This window comes from Zootoca vivipara, chromosome 2, assembly GCF_965207765.1.
Source record: "Zootoca vivipara chromosome 2, rZooViv2.hap1.1, whole genome shotgun sequence".
Lineage (NCBI taxonomy): Eukaryota > Metazoa > Chordata > Lepidosauria > Squamata > Lacertidae > Zootoca > Zootoca vivipara.
The window spans coordinates 111,777,744-111,792,788 of record NC_142584.1 but is presented as its reverse complement, the minus strand read 5'-3'; the positions used below and the strand labels follow the sequence as shown (position 1 = coordinate 111,792,788).

At 47.7% G+C, this 15,045-nt stretch overlaps 1 protein-coding gene across 7 annotated transcripts in view; it reads left to right on the top strand.

The window, feature by feature from the left end:
• The window catches only part of TNXB (tenascin XB), a 117,718-nt gene that overhangs the window by 88,407 nt on the left and 14,266 nt on the right, over positions 1 to 15,045 (top strand). For 6 of the 7 annotated variants that reach the window (XM_035107292.3, XM_035107289.3, XM_035107294.3 and 3 more), the window contains 6 exons: positions 963 to 1,253; positions 3,790 to 4,074; positions 6,488 to 6,775; positions 7,829 to 8,113; positions 11,631 to 11,942; positions 13,636 to 13,758. In XM_035107292.3, the coding sequence (XP_034963183.3) occupies positions 963 to 1,253; positions 3,790 to 4,074; positions 6,488 to 6,775; positions 7,829 to 8,113; positions 11,631 to 11,942; positions 13,636 to 13,758 (1,584 nt within the window). The remainder of the gene's footprint in view (positions 1 to 962; positions 1,254 to 3,789; positions 4,075 to 6,487; positions 6,776 to 7,828; positions 8,114 to 11,630; positions 11,943 to 13,635; positions 13,759 to 15,045) is intronic. The other variant, XM_035107290.3, reaches the window with a different exon arrangement.

Genomic DNA, 15,045 nt, shown 5'->3' with positions numbered 1-15,045 from the left:
GAGCTGCGGAGGGGCCACTAACTGTGACTCACCCAAAGGCCTCAGTAATTGGGCAGGAATACAGGGGGTTAAGCGGTCCCTGAGGTATCCTGGAACAAAGATGTTAAGGGAATTGTAAATTAATGTAAGAACAGTGAACCTGGCTTGGTAGCCAGGCTTGGTAGCATATGTGCAGCCAGAGGAAGTTCTTGAGTACCAAAGTTATGTGCCCATCAACAGTCTAGGTGCAGCATTTTTGTACCAGGTGGAGCATTGACATGCTCTCTTGTTGAAACTCTCAAGGAGATTTTGAAAGAATAAACCAGAGCATTTAAAAGCTAGGATATTGAGCAGGATATGCACTGATCAGCAATGAGTCAGTGTGAAACCCAAAAAAACTTTTGCAGGCACAAGAAATGTTGAAAACTCTGATTGCTCACATCCACATCAAGAGAGGAAATCGTGAATGTGCAATAAAAAGGGGTGTCTGGACGGGGCCCAAACCAAAGAACCACAGACAAGTTTCTACGGAACCCAAGCATACCTTTAAAATTACCGTATGTTTCCGTGTGTAATACTCCCCCATGTATAACATGACCCCTATTTTTTGGGACTCCAAATAAAGAAATCCCCCACATGCACTATCCGTGTATAACACGACCCCCAATTTTAAACTTGAAAAAAATAGGAGGAAATATAGTCTTATATTTGGTCCAATGCACAGAGTTATTAAAAGGGACACCAAGCACCGTATCCCCAATTTTCCCCCCCACCCAAATTATGGTTCAAATCCGTCTCCACTCACCAGCTTCCTCTCCTGATTTCAGTCCAGCAGGTTGACATTCTCTGTTGTGTTTCTCCCGGTTGAGATCTCTTGACAAATCTTTTTTTTTAAATAAAACAAAATTAACAGCACTTTAGGCTTTCAGCTTCTGACAACAACCACTTCGTTTTCTGCTCCGCACCCTTCTTTTCCCCTCTAGCCCCAGAACCAGCACCAAGCGAGGAAACTCAGCCCAGGCTCGGAGATCTCTCTGTGTCCAAGACCACCAGCGACTCCGTCAGCCTCTCTTGGAGCATCCCTGCGGGCAACTTCGACTCTTTCCTTGTTCAGTACAGAGACAGAGAGGGCAAGCCCCAGGTGCTTCCCCTAAATGGTGATTCCCGTGACGTCACCGTCCCCAACCTGGCTCCTTCTCACCGATATAAGTTCAACCTTTATGGCATTTACGGACACAAGCGTCTCGGTCCCATTTCCACAGATGCTGTCACAGGTCAGATGGCACCTTCACTGGGGGGGGGGGGCAGGGACACACACACACACACTTTCTTTCCTTAGCGGAATGGTGGCAGCTGCATTATGAGAAACGTAATTCAAAAAAGAAAGAAAGAAACCTTCCTCTCACATGAATTGTGACTTCAGCTTAACAAACTATTCTTTCCTGTTAAAGCCCTATACTGTACTGTTAACTGTATTTATATCCCAGCCTTCCTCCAAGCAGGTTCCTCCTCCCTTGCTTTATCCTTCCAACAGCCCTGCAAGGTGGGCTAGGGTGAAAGATAAGGGATCTGCCTGCTGAGCAGGGACCTGAAGCGGGTTCTCCTTGCTCCACGGCCTGGCAGTCCTAACTGCGCTCGCTCGTCTCTTTTTCAGACCCCGTTCACTCAGAGAGCTGTTTAAAGGGAAGAGGGAAGAGGAAACACAGCCTGTTCTTGTCGGTGCCATTTGCCACAGGGTGCACTCCAAGCACCAGCCTGTCAGGAACTGGCTAGGCACGCTCCCCCAGCAGGGGCCACAGCAACAAACGCCCATTTAGACCAAAGGCCTTGGCTTTGCTCCAGCTGCCCCTGTATGAGTGGGAGACTCACAGGATGGAAAGCTCCCTCATGAAACTATTCCTCCATGTAGAAAATTAATACATCAGCTAGGCCCAAACCCTTGTCCCTGGCATGTGCCAGTTTGTGGTGTAGAGATAATTTCTTTTCAGTCGCATGAGCCCTGCCTTGCCCCCACGGCCTGAGTAACTCGCAATGTGCACGCATTTACTTATACACATTCACGCTTGGCAAAAAAAAAAAAAAAATTAAGGCGGCATGTGTCCGGGGGGAGGGAGACTTTGGCAATCCCCCCCCCCCGCCCATGCGCTTTGACTGTATGCAATTTTGGCTTTATGCACTATCCCCAGAACGTAACCCTCATGTAAATGGAGAGTCATCTGCAGTGCTTTTTTTCCCTTGAAAAAATGTTTAGGGGTACTCTCATTTTCCTACTCATATTGAAATACTGCCCCTGAATGAGGCCAAACTTAGATTCACAAAATGTTTAGGGGTATGCATCCCCGTGCATCCCCCCAGAAAAAAGCACTGGTCGTCTGTATAGCGTCCATGACCTCAGAGGCAATTAGGCCTCAGCCTGTGCTACAAAGGATCTCCCACCTGCAGGCCCCTCGGGTCCTCACTGTGCTCTTAGACCCTGATAAACCATAATCCCCGGATTCCCACATTTCATTAAAGAGAGGGAGCTCTACAAGCCTTTGAGACATGAGGCAAAATCCTAGTTTTCTCATTTTTTGTGTGAGAAGCAAGCCTGCTCCCCTCCTAACCTTCCCCACCCTCCTGCCACTGAAAACATTCCTGCAGCTGCCCTTGACTGGCTCCAGGCTCTTCCCAGCTCTGCAGGCTCTTTTCCCTGATTTCTTAGCACTGCTGGGAGAAAGTGTTCCTGCCCTTTCTCCTGCCCATCTTGCTTGACTTTTGGGGACTGGCCAGAGCTTGATCCCCAATCTCCTGTTTTCCCTCCCTCCTTGATCAAGCACCTCGGCCTCTAGGGCTGGGTGGGGGGCACTCTGAGAAAGACCCAACTCCTCAGAGTGTCGTCCTCCTGAGAGGCCCTGATGGCCATGAGGGGATGATAACCCTCCAAGGCGTCTCACGCTTCTCTGTAAAGAAATATGTATCCCAGAACTGCTTTCCCTGTTCATGTTACCATATTTGGGCCTGTTCCATCACTTCCCAGTATGTCCCAATTCACGGCAAGTGAGTATTGGAGGCCAACTACCAATGTGGGAATATCTCCTTGTTTGAACAATTACTGCTGCTGCTCAAATTACGAGGGCTTTAAACCCACAAGACCTCTGGCCTTCTTCAAGTTTCAACCAAATCATGCACAGGCACCGAATAGCCTTCTTTTTTTTAAAAAAAAAAAAAACAGCTCTTATAATGGCAAAAGTAACAATTTGGGTCTCATAGCTGGGTCACAGTCTACCCCAGGCACCCCCAAACTGTGGCCCTCCAGATGTTTTGGCCTACAACTCCCATTATCCCTAGCTAGCAGGACCAGTGGTCAGGGGAGATGGGAATTGTAGTCCAAAACATCTGGAGGGCCGAAGTTTGGGGGTGCCTGGTCTACCCTAAAATGAGACATGCCAGCAGCAATGTTTGGGGTGGACTTCATTACCATTAAGCTGTTACCAAGCTTAAGTCAGTTGAAACGTGTGGCTTTGTTTTTTGGGGGGAAACAACATTGACAAACAGATGTGCTTTGTCATTGGCCCTCAACAGATGGGTCAGGGCCCACTTTCAGGCTGAAGCCTAATCCAAAGTGGGTTGCAATAGCAGCAGTACCGCCATGTAGCAAAAAATATATATTAAGAAATGGTCCCCAAGTGCATCTATGTGTGTTAAAAGTGAGTTCCAAGTCTGAAAATATTGAAGGCTGCCGTGCTATATAATACTGTAACCTCTCTTTTCAGTTTCTTTCAGCTGTTTCTGTGTATATTTTTAATCCGACATCTCATGTCTCTGTTCCAGGCACCCAGCCTGGGGCCCTGACTCAGCTGAAGTTCGGAGAATTGTCAGCCCGTGACATCACCCCAGAATCAGTCCTCCTCTCCTGGACCGTCGAGACTGGGAATTTCGACTCTTTTATCATCCAGTACCGGGATGCGGATGGCAATCCCCACGCTTTGCCCGTGGATGGTGGCCTGCGCTCGCTGCGGCTTCATGATCTGGTCCCCTCCCACAAATACAGGTTCAACCTCTACGGCGTCTCGGGCCGCAAACGTCTCGGGCCCATCTCTACAGAGGCCACCACAGGTCAGCCTTGGTGGTTCAGTGGCCACCTAGCAACCATTTCTCTAATTTCTCTTTTCATTCTAGGTCTCTCTCACACACAAATCGCTCTCCCCTCTCCCCAGTAGCCTGTCTTGAGAGCTGTGGGCTTTGCTGATGCTTTTCTGTTTTGGATTTCAGCTTGCCACTGGGAAACACATAATAACAGTAGACCCCATCTACTATGGCATTGTTGGCAAAGTTACTTAAATAACGCAGTCGGAGCCCAGAGAGAAAAGTCTTGATAACGCTTTACTGAGAGAAAAAGAAAGAAAAGAGTGTGTCATTTGATGAGAAAAGAACAGCAAAGCTTTGTCTTTCTTACGTAGTTCTAGCCTTGCACCCAGCACAGAGACATTCAACCAAACATACAGAAGAAAACTCCCTCGGAAATACACAGCAGTAAGAGCACGCGCTACCTCAGTGAGGATCATGCCACTGTGCTTGGTTGCTGGGCAACACCTCCCCACATGACCCTGTTGGCTAGTTGACTTCAATCAACCCTAACAAAATTAACTCCTGCTCTTGCACTTCCCAACAGGCATCATGCCTTTCCTCAGCATGCGCTCCCAGAAAAGGACCCCCTTAATTTAACCCTAGTTTAAAGGACCCCCTTAATTTGATTTAACCATTGCTGTTACTTTCTCAATCCATGTTTTAAATTTTTATTTCTGCCAATCCCACAGCTCTCTATTTCCCGACTTCCAGAAATTCACCTGCCCACTCCTCACTTCCTGGCCAAACAGTCATTTTTTTATATTTTAAAAAAAATCCTCTTACATTTCACATATTAAAATGACATCTTTGATTTTTCCTTTCCCCTCCCCCCCCCATTTCTCATATTCTCATATGAGACCGGGTGTGCATGTTCACAAATACGTCATTTTTATCTTTGAAATGTTGGAGGATTTTTTTTTATAAAAATGACCTAACTGAACTGCCTTTCTTTTATGTGTTAGGATGCCTAGACCAGTGTTTCCCAACCTCTGGTCTCCAGCTGTTTTTGGACTACAATTCCCATCATCCCTGACCACTGGTCTTGCTAGCTAGGGATGATGGGAGCTGTAGTCCAAAACCAGCAGGAGACCAAAGGTTGGGAAACACTGGCCTAGACAAAGGATAGACTGAGGCACAAGGTTTTAAGAGAAGCCATGCAATGTGCCTTCTGGGGTTGGGGAGAGGCTCTTCCCTGGGCTGTCCACCCCCACTTACCCTAGTTGAACTCTCTTCCCTGCAAAGGGATGTGGGTGGTGCTGTGGTCTAAACCACTGAGCCTCTTGGGCTTGCTGATCAGAAGGTTGGCAGTTTGAATCCCTGTGACAGGGTGAGCTCCTGCCAACCTAGCAGTTCGGAAGCATGCCATTGCAAGTAGATAAATAGGTAGATATGGCGGATTGAACTTGACCTGCATGCATGGTAGCTTCTCTAGCAATGAGCTCCAGTCCTTTGCAGAATCTTTATTCAGCATTTCACATATACTATACCTTAAAGGAAAAGGGACCCCTGGCTGTTAAGCCCAGTCGCGGACGACTCTGGGGTTGCGGCGCTCATCTCACTTTACTGGCCGAGGGAGCCGGCGTTTGTCCGCAGACAGCCTCTGGATCATGTGGCCAGCATAACTAAGCCGCTTCTGGCGAACCAGAGCAGCGCACGGAAACGCTGTTTACCTTCCCGCTGGAGCGGTACCTATTTATCTACATGCACTTTGATGTGCTTTTGAACTGCTAGGTTGGCAGGAGCTGGGACCGAGCAACAGGAGCTCACTCTGTCGCGGGGATTCAAACCGCCGACCTTCCGATCGGCAAGCCCTAGACCACAGCACCATCCACATTTTAATACTATACCTTAAGGTTGCTATATTTCAAAAAGTGAAAAATCAAGACACAAAAGTTAGGCTGTGTCCGAGAAATTCTGGACGTATGGCAGCCCTACTATACCTGTTGTATTCTAAGCCCCAGTATCACTGCTTCATTACCTTATACTGCATACACTTCTGCACAACAGACACTACTCCCCCTGGTGGCTGATGTATTAATTAAATCTGCAATGTTCCTGCATTGATTTTAAAGGAAAATGAGTACTGTAGTGGTTCTGCTGGTTAATGACACCTTTTAACCCAGGATTTGGGGTGGGGGTGAGGGTGGGTGGGTGGGTGGGGAAACCTTAGATGCATTTTAAATATATGGATATGGTGTGGATTGTGACCTGAGAAATATATTTATGCTACTGTTTCTTCTTGAGTTTTTCCAATGGACCAGGCATGGTGCCTGGAATTTTTTGCCACTGCAGATTAACCTGGCTGTTCCTTTTTAGATAAAAGATAACGTGGAGGTGAAATAAAGGCTTTTATCAAAGCCTCGTTGGTTCAAGCTTCTGCCTCTCTCTTTCCTATCCCTAGCCGCTTCAGAACAGCCAGCCCCTCCCAAGCCCAGTCTGGGGGAGCTCTCAGCCTCTGACATCACCAGCACAACTGTCCGTCTGTCTTGGAGTGTCCAGTCCGGGGATTTTGACTCTTTCATCATTCAGTACCGAGATGCAGAGGGCAAAGCTCAGGCACTGCCTGTGAACAGAGACTCCCGCGATGTCATAGTCTCCAGCCTGGTGCCCTCCCATAAATATAAGTTCAACCTATTTGGCATCTCTGGACGGAAGCGTCTTGGACCCATTTCCACTGAAGCAGTCACAGGTCAGGGACCCAGAATTCCTGGGGAGGGTATAACACCTCCCTCTTCCCTGGTTTTATTCATTTGATTTTATCCTCCTTTGAGACTCTTTCACTCCTGCATTCCCAGTACCTATGCATATCTACAACATAGCTATATAAATATAGTATAGATTTATCTTGACTGTGAATATCTTGTATCCTGCAGTTCTCACCTCTGTACCAGTTATGGATGATGAGCAGATCTGCAAAGTTGTTCTTATATTCCACATCTTACCTGCAGTTTTAATAATTTCCCAAACTTTACTCCACTTTTGCTAACCTGTTTGAACAAACAGGACTATATTGGGGCTGAATCTACCGTTGCCTTACTCCATAGCTGCAGAACACGATACTTATTCCATACCTGTAATAAATTGATTTTTACTGTGGCAGCACCTAAACTTTGGAACTCCCTGCCTTTAGACATCAGGCAGGCACCTTCACTGCACTCATTTCAGCACCTGGCTGTAACATGTAAACATTTTATTTAGGCATACCTATCCAGCATATGGAATGCTGGCATGTGTTTTAATCATTTTGCTTACTGTTTATTATAATTCACTTTTTAATGTTTTAAAATGCATTTTAAACAATCTTATATTGATAATCTTAATGCTTTAGTTTATTTACTTTTTGTAAACCGCATAGTGGTGGTTTTATTACAGTCGTACCTTGGAAGTCGAATGGAATCCGTTCCACAAGTCCATTCAACTTCCAAAACCTTCGGAAACCAAAGCACAGCTTCTGATTGGCTGCAGGAAGCTCCTGTAGCCAATTGGAAGCCACAGAAGCCCTGTTGGACGTCTGGGTTCCAAAGAAAGTTCGCAAAACGGAACACTCACTTCCGGGTTTGTGGCATTTGGGAGCCAAAACATCCAAGTACCAAGGTTTTTTGGGATCCAAGGTACGACTGTACAGTACAATCAAACATTGCATAAATGTTGTGAAATAAATAAATTGGGGGCTAGCATCCACATTACATAACATAAGAAGATGATTCACATTCGTTTTTGCTGCTCTTCTTATTTGTTCTAGCTCCAATGGTGAAAACAGAGGTCCAGCCCACACTGGGCGATCTTTCCATTTCCGAGGTTACTCAGGACAGTGTCCGCCTTTCGTGGACCATCTCTGCTGGGAAATTTGACTCCTTCCTCATCCAGTACAAGGACGCTGAAGGAAAGCTCCAGGCAGTACCTGTTGATGCTGATTCCCGCACAGTCGTCATCAAGGACCTGACCACTTCCCACAGATACAAGTTCAACCTCTATGGCATCTCTGGCAGGAAGCGATATGGGCCCATCTCTATAGATGCTGTCACAGGTAACATGGTTGTTAGAAGTGAGCCATCAATAAACCACACAGGGAAAGTAAACTCTTTATTAAAAGAAACAGGTTCTGTTTAGGAGTGCCTAATGAGCACTCTTCAATTCTTCTTCAGTAGGTCTTGCCCCTGTGATGTACTTGCAGAGTCTGAAGGTCTCTGCCTTCCCACAGCTGCCTAAATCTTCTCCTTGCCCGGATCCTTCCCAAGCAATCTGAGACTCCACTGGTGTGTCTGTCTTTGCTCCTCCTGCTTCATGTCTCACCTGGTCCTGGGAGACCAGGGGAGAAGGGAGCTGGTCACAGAAAGAGGGGAAGACCCCCTGGATTCTTCCCCAGCCTGACTCATCTCTGCCTCTTGACCTCCTTGCTCTCCTGCTTCTGGGTCTGATTCTGATTCTGGACTTCTCTCTGGCACAGACTCTCCCTGCTCACTGAGTCCTGTTGCCTCTTCAGCTTCTGACACCTCCTCCTCCCAGTCTGCTCCCTTTTCTCCCTCTGACCACTCGTTGGTCCCACCACCACTCTGAGCTGTCTTCTCTTGAGGGTTCCCCAGCTGGTTTCTCCCACTATTTCTTTGGGTCCAACCAGTCCATGACAATGGTCTGAATTGCTGCTCTGTCACTGCATCTTCCTTTCCAGAACCACCTACAGGTCTTTGTTCCTGTCACTCTCATATTTGTATCCTTTCCCTCTACTCCATAGCCTCTCTTCTTCTTTTGTCCTTCCCATTTCACCACTTCTTCTTAGAACAAAAGAAGTACTCTGTTGGATCAGACTAAAGTACCATCCTGTTTCCCACAGTGGCAAACCAGACGCCCCAGGGATGTCCACAAGCAGGGCATGAAGGCAATGTTGCTCTTTCTCCCCAGTGACTGATATTCAGAGGCATGGTGCCTCTGAACATGGAGGATCCATTAAGCTAGGGATAGCGAACTTGGGGCTTTCCAGATGTCATTGGACTCCAAGTCTCATCCCTCAGCCAAGCTTCTCCAGCCAAGCAGTGTGTTCAAAAAATGCATATACTAGGGTGAAGTGTGCATAAAAACTGATATATTGGTGAAAATAGTGTGCAAAATGCATATATTGGTTAAAATAACATGCAAAAATGTGTTGTATTGGTGGAAATTGCTTTGTAAAAATGTGAATCTTGGGTGAAACTGCATGCAAAAATGTGCCTATAAGGATAAATTCACACTAAAATGCTCATGGATTATAATAGAGAATATTTTTTTTAAAAAAAAAATCTCAACCCAATATGGAATTGTGGAGAACTTTGGAAGAATGAGAAACTGAGTGAAACTGAAAACGACAGGTTCTCTTAGAGGGCCTCTCCTGAATGTAAAGGGGGCGAGGCAATTGTCCCCCAAATAATCACCTTCTACATGCAAGCATCTGCTCTACCACTGCCTTATGAGCCTTTCCCAAAAATTCTCCAAGGCTTTCCACATCCCAGAGAGGGAAGAGATTTTCCTGCTGGGTCCTCTTTCACTCTCTGCCCCTCTAGGCCAGCCAGCCTCACTGTAAGTCAGCTCAGTCAGCAGAGTGAGGAAATCCGAGTTTCGATCCAGCTCTGTTTCCTTGGCTTAAAAAAATACAAGAACTGGCTCGGAGCAACAGCCCGTGCTCGTCAAAGGAGCAGGACGCACGCAAAATGCAGAAATGTGTGGAGAGATTGATGGTACAAGTCAGGCCACTTACTAATGAGCTGACAGCGGCCGACACTTACGTTCAGTGTTTATGCAAAGGGGGGGGGATGTGCTGGCGTGTGGAGCATGCGAGCATGTCTGAAAAATGAGGCAAGGGCCTTGTGGCACTGACGTCTTTTTGTCAAGGTCGGTCCTGTTGCAGAGGAGAAGGATGGAGCCGGGCGTAAGAGGCACAGCTGGAGGATCAGCCACAGGCAGGGCCGAGGAACAACCTAGACATGTGGCACCAGCAGTTTGAACCCTGCCCTTATCACATCTAATTCAAAGTGTGTGTTCTGAAGAGTACTTAAGAAGATAAGAATCCCCGCAGGATCAGGCCGATAGCCCACTTTAGTCCAGCATCCTTTTCTCACTGTGGCCACTACATGCCTGTAGGAAGCCCGCAAACAGGACTTGAGAACTCTCCCCTCCTGTGGCTTCCAGCAACTGGGATTCAGAAGCATTGCTGCCTCCAACTGCGGCAGCAGAACATAACCATCATGGCTACTAGCCATTGATTGTCGTCTCCCCCATGAATTTGTCTAATGCTCCTTTAATGCCATCCATACCTTCCAACTCCTGGTTAGAAAAATCCAGGATCAGCAGCGCCGGCACTGGAAGTCGCTTCCAGACATGCATAGAAGCGACTTCTGGTGCCGGCGCTGCCCGATTTCTGGTGCCCAGACATAGGCAGAGCGGCACCAGAAGTCGCTTCTACGCATGTCCAGACACGCTCAGAAGCGACTTCCGGTGTCGCTCTGCCCGATTTCTGGTTCCCATACATGGGCAGAAGGAGCCTCCCTGGCAGGTACTGAAATCCGGGGGATTTACGGGATTTTTTTCCAATCCAGGCTGCCAGCAGGAAACAATTTAAAATATGGGGGTTTCCCGCGAAAAACGGGAGACTTGGCAGCTATGATGCCATCCCAGTCGGTGGCCGTCACTGCCTCCTGGGGGAGCGAGTTCCGTGGTTTTACTATGCAGTGTGTGAAGAAGTGCTTTCTTTCTTTTCTGTCCTTAATATTTCAACATTCACATTCATTGGATGTTCATGAGTTCCAGGTGGGGGCCAGATTAAGACCTTTAGAGGCCCTAAGCACTTAAAAGATTTTGGTGGCTCCATATATATTTAATTCAAAATACGAACAAGAATAAACAAGTAAAATAATTTTTCCATCTTCAGAATGAAATGAAACCTACAGTAAGATAGGAAACAATGTTTATTTTTGAATACTTCCACTTTATATTTGAAAAAAGTTCTCCTACTTTTTCTCACTGCAGTCTTTGATCAGATCCTCAAAACTAGTCTTACGTAACACATCTGCTTCTGTACTTAGCAGAGATAAGACACCCAGCATGCCTTGTTGCATAGTTGTTCTGCCGGGATTTTTAATATATTTCAGCTGAGAAAAGGAACATTCAGATGAACAATTTGTGACCATTAATGTTAAAAATCCAGCAATGGGAAAATAACTATGGTGCCCCCCCTTCCCTTGATGCCCTAAGCATGTGCTTATTTTGCTTGTTAATCCAGCTCTGGTTATAGTCTTAAGGTCCACAGAGGGTGAGGGGTCTTCCGAGCCCTTCCTAACAAGCCCCAACATGGAATTCACCGTTTTCAGTCTTGCCACATCCTGAGATCATATAGTCATTCAGCTGCCCACTACAACCCCAAGATCTCTTTTCTGATTAGTCATCCCCAGTTCAATTCTGTGAAGTTAGGATGATGATGATGATGATGATTTTGGGGTGTGATGTTCATCACTGTATACTTAATCTGAACTTCATTCTGTCATTTTGTTGCCTGTTCTCTATTCTTTACCCCATAGCTTTCCCAGAGGCCACCAAACGGGTGTTCCTTGAAAACTTGGTTGTCTCTGAGGTGACACCCACTACGCTGCAGCTCACGTGGGAAGCTCCCGAGGGAGAGTTTGATTTCTTTCTGGTCCAGCACAAGAACTCTGTTCCAGATAGTGAAATGAGTCCCACACCAACCAAGAAAATCAACGTGACCGGGGATGAACGCTCTGTCGTGTTTCGGGGCCTTTCACCCAACACCGAGTACAGCCTTACCGTCTATGGCATCCAGGACGGGTCAGAAGCAGCCAGCATCAACACAGTGGCAACGACAAGTGGGACAGGTAAGAAGGCCACACATGCCACCTCGCTACCCAAAAAAGCAGGAGGAAGAAGTCAAGTCCATCAGCTGAATTACACTTGCATGCATGGGTAAATGCTGGACGAGGGAAATCCGAATCCACATTCCATGTTACGGGTAGGAACACCGGCTGCCATTTACTTGTGAGACTTGCCTCACAGCTATTGGCTGAGATTCCATGATGTCATGGAATGTTTGTTGTAAGAAACTGTCTCTAGCTACTGAACAGATTTGCTGGTGCAGCTCATGTGAGAAAAGCAGAAGGCCAGCTAAGTGTGGGGGAGGGAGGGAAACCCACACCATGTCCTGTTGGACACACAATGAATAAATGGGGAAGACTGAGGAGGCAGAGAGCCTATGAGATTGGTTTTGCAGGAGAAGAAAGGATAACGGCTGAGAGCTTTTGGCATGAAGTTAGGAGAGGGAAAGAAGACACCCCCCTCTTCTTTGCTGTCTTCACTGCTGCTGCCAGTTTCACAAGCGAGACATGTTGGCACCGGTAAAACTGGCAACGCAAACTGTTTCCAGCAGCCACCATTCACTGCCCCCCCCCCCAAATAATCTGTTAGCACCTCTACATGATGATGTAGCATTTGTCCCAAGAGGCTACCGGGGGGGGGGGGGGGAGAGCATGGTGGCTATAAGGAAACATTTGCATCACCACTGCTAAACCCTCTTCCACCCCTCATTTTAACCCATTTTCTTGCAGTGCTGAAATGCCCTCATTCTTCTACCCCAGGAATCCCCAAACTTTGGCCCTCCAGATGCTTTGGACTACAATTCCCATCATCCCTGACCACTGGTCCTCTTAGCTAGGGATCATGGGAGTTGTAGGCCAAAACATCTGGAGGGCCGCAGTTTGGGGATACCTGTTCTACCCACATACAAAGCAGCAAAAACGAGAGGGACTTTTTAGAAAACCAACTTGTCCCTCATTTGCTCTGCAAATGTAGAATTGTTTTTTTAAAAGTAAGGATTTCCGTCACACACACACTTTCACCCCTGAGCACAACACAGCCAGCTGCAGCCACCAAACTGTACCAGTTAACCTAGGCTAAGAGGGCCATGGGGGGGAGGGGGGAGCGCAGAAACGGCTCGAAGGGTCCAAGCTGATCTTTTAGGAGGCAGCGAGAGAAGCAGCCCCAACAGCTGCAGCCCTGGCTTAGCTCCCCTGGCTTAGCTCGCAGGGTTCGGCTGGCTTCCAGCTGTGGTTTCCTTTGTGAGACCCGAGGAATTAATCTTTGGCGTTTCTCTGTTTCCTTTGCGGTCAGCCAAACTGGCCACAGTTAATCCCAGGAGAAAGGGAGGGTGATTTCAAGTGGGGAGGGGAGCGAGCAACAGAGAGGCAGGTGCCAAAGCGTGGGTATTGTTTTGGATGCCGAGGGCCAAACGATGCGTTATGTTGGAGTCATGCAACTGGAACCCCCTACGTAATTTCATTCTCCAAAAAAGCAGGCTATTGGGCTCAGGGCCACTCCATGCGGAGAGCAGGGGCTGCGGATCAAGCCCTGTGTCCCCTGTGGTGCTGCAGCAGCCCAAATCCAGATCCAGATCCTCTCTCCCACTCCAAACTTTTTTTAAAGGAAGGGCATGATATTAGGAGCTCCAACAATGCAGCTCTGAGCTCTCCTGCATGGAACAAAACGATCTGTTCCCTTTTCTCTTTCTCCTTCCAGAGCTCGATAGCCCCCGGGACCTGCTCTTCAGTGACATCCGTGAGACCTCCGTGGTGGCGAACTGGGGGTCACCGTCATCTCGTGTTGATGGTTATAAAGTTTCCTTCCAGCCCTCGGATGGAGGTGAGGCCTTGTATCCTGTCTCCCGTGGGGTAGGCAGGGTGGCAAAAGGGACACAAGTGGCACTGTGGTCTAAACCACTGAGCCTCTTGGGCTTGCCAATTGGAAGGTTGGTGGTTTGAATCCCAACGACGGAGTGAGCTCCTGTTGCTCTGTCCCAGCTCCTGCCAACCTAGCAGTTCAAAAGCATATCGGTGCAAGTAGAAAATTAAATAGGTACCGCTGTGGCGGGAAGGTAAATAGCGTTTACGTGTGCTCTGGTTTCTGTCACGGTGTCCCGTTGCATCAGAAGCGGTTTAGTTATGCTGGCCAAATGACCCAGAAAGCTGTCTGTGGACAAACACCAGCTCCCTCGGCCTGAAAGCGAGATAAGTGCTGCAACCCCATAGTCGCCTTTGACTTGACTTAACCATCCAGGGGTCCTTTACTTTTACCTTTACCTTTAGACAGGGTGGCATGTTTAGCTTCCCAGATATCTTTGATATCCTCAAAAATGCATTACATTAGGGGGAATTGTGTTGCAATTCAGGGAACATTGTACACAAAATCATAGCTGCCAAGTCTCCCGTTTTCCCCGGGAAAACCCCTTTTTTACTTACCTTTTCCCGGTGGTCCCCCGTATCACTTCGTCTACCGTTTTTCTCCATTATTTTCTCCTGCCGGCGGCCATTTTTTTCTTTCCAATTTGCCCTTCTATGGGCACCAAAATGGCCGCCGCCAGCTTCAAAAGCCGCATGTACGCATGTCCGGAAGTGCATACACGTCACTTCCGGTGTTGCCGGCGGCCATTTTTGTGCCCATGGATGGGCGGAGCGACACCGGAAGTTGCATCGGAGCACTTCCTGACATGCGCACAAGCGATTTTCGAAGCCGGCGGCGGCCATTTTGGGTGCCCATAGAAGGGCAAAGCGACACCGGAAGTTACATCGACGCAACTTCCAGTGTCAAATGGCTGCCGGTCCCAGATTCTGCAGTCCGGAACTTGGAAGGTAAGCAAAATGTGTATTTACTTTACTAAAATACCGATGGATTTTCATGGAGAGCTCAATAATAATAATCTGCAAACCTATGTTGACATGTGCAGACTAAACTATTAAGGTTTGGAAAAGTCAGAAACTGAGAGAAATGACCTGGCAGATCTGCCCATCCCTAGCAGCAATCCTACTCTTGGAGTCCAGACAGCAGCCTAAGTCAGCCTGTGACACCGCAGTCCTGGCCAGTTGAGGAATAATGTGCTGCCTCCTAAGACAAGCCTTTGACATCCTGGTGTCCTGCAGTTCTGCAGAGATT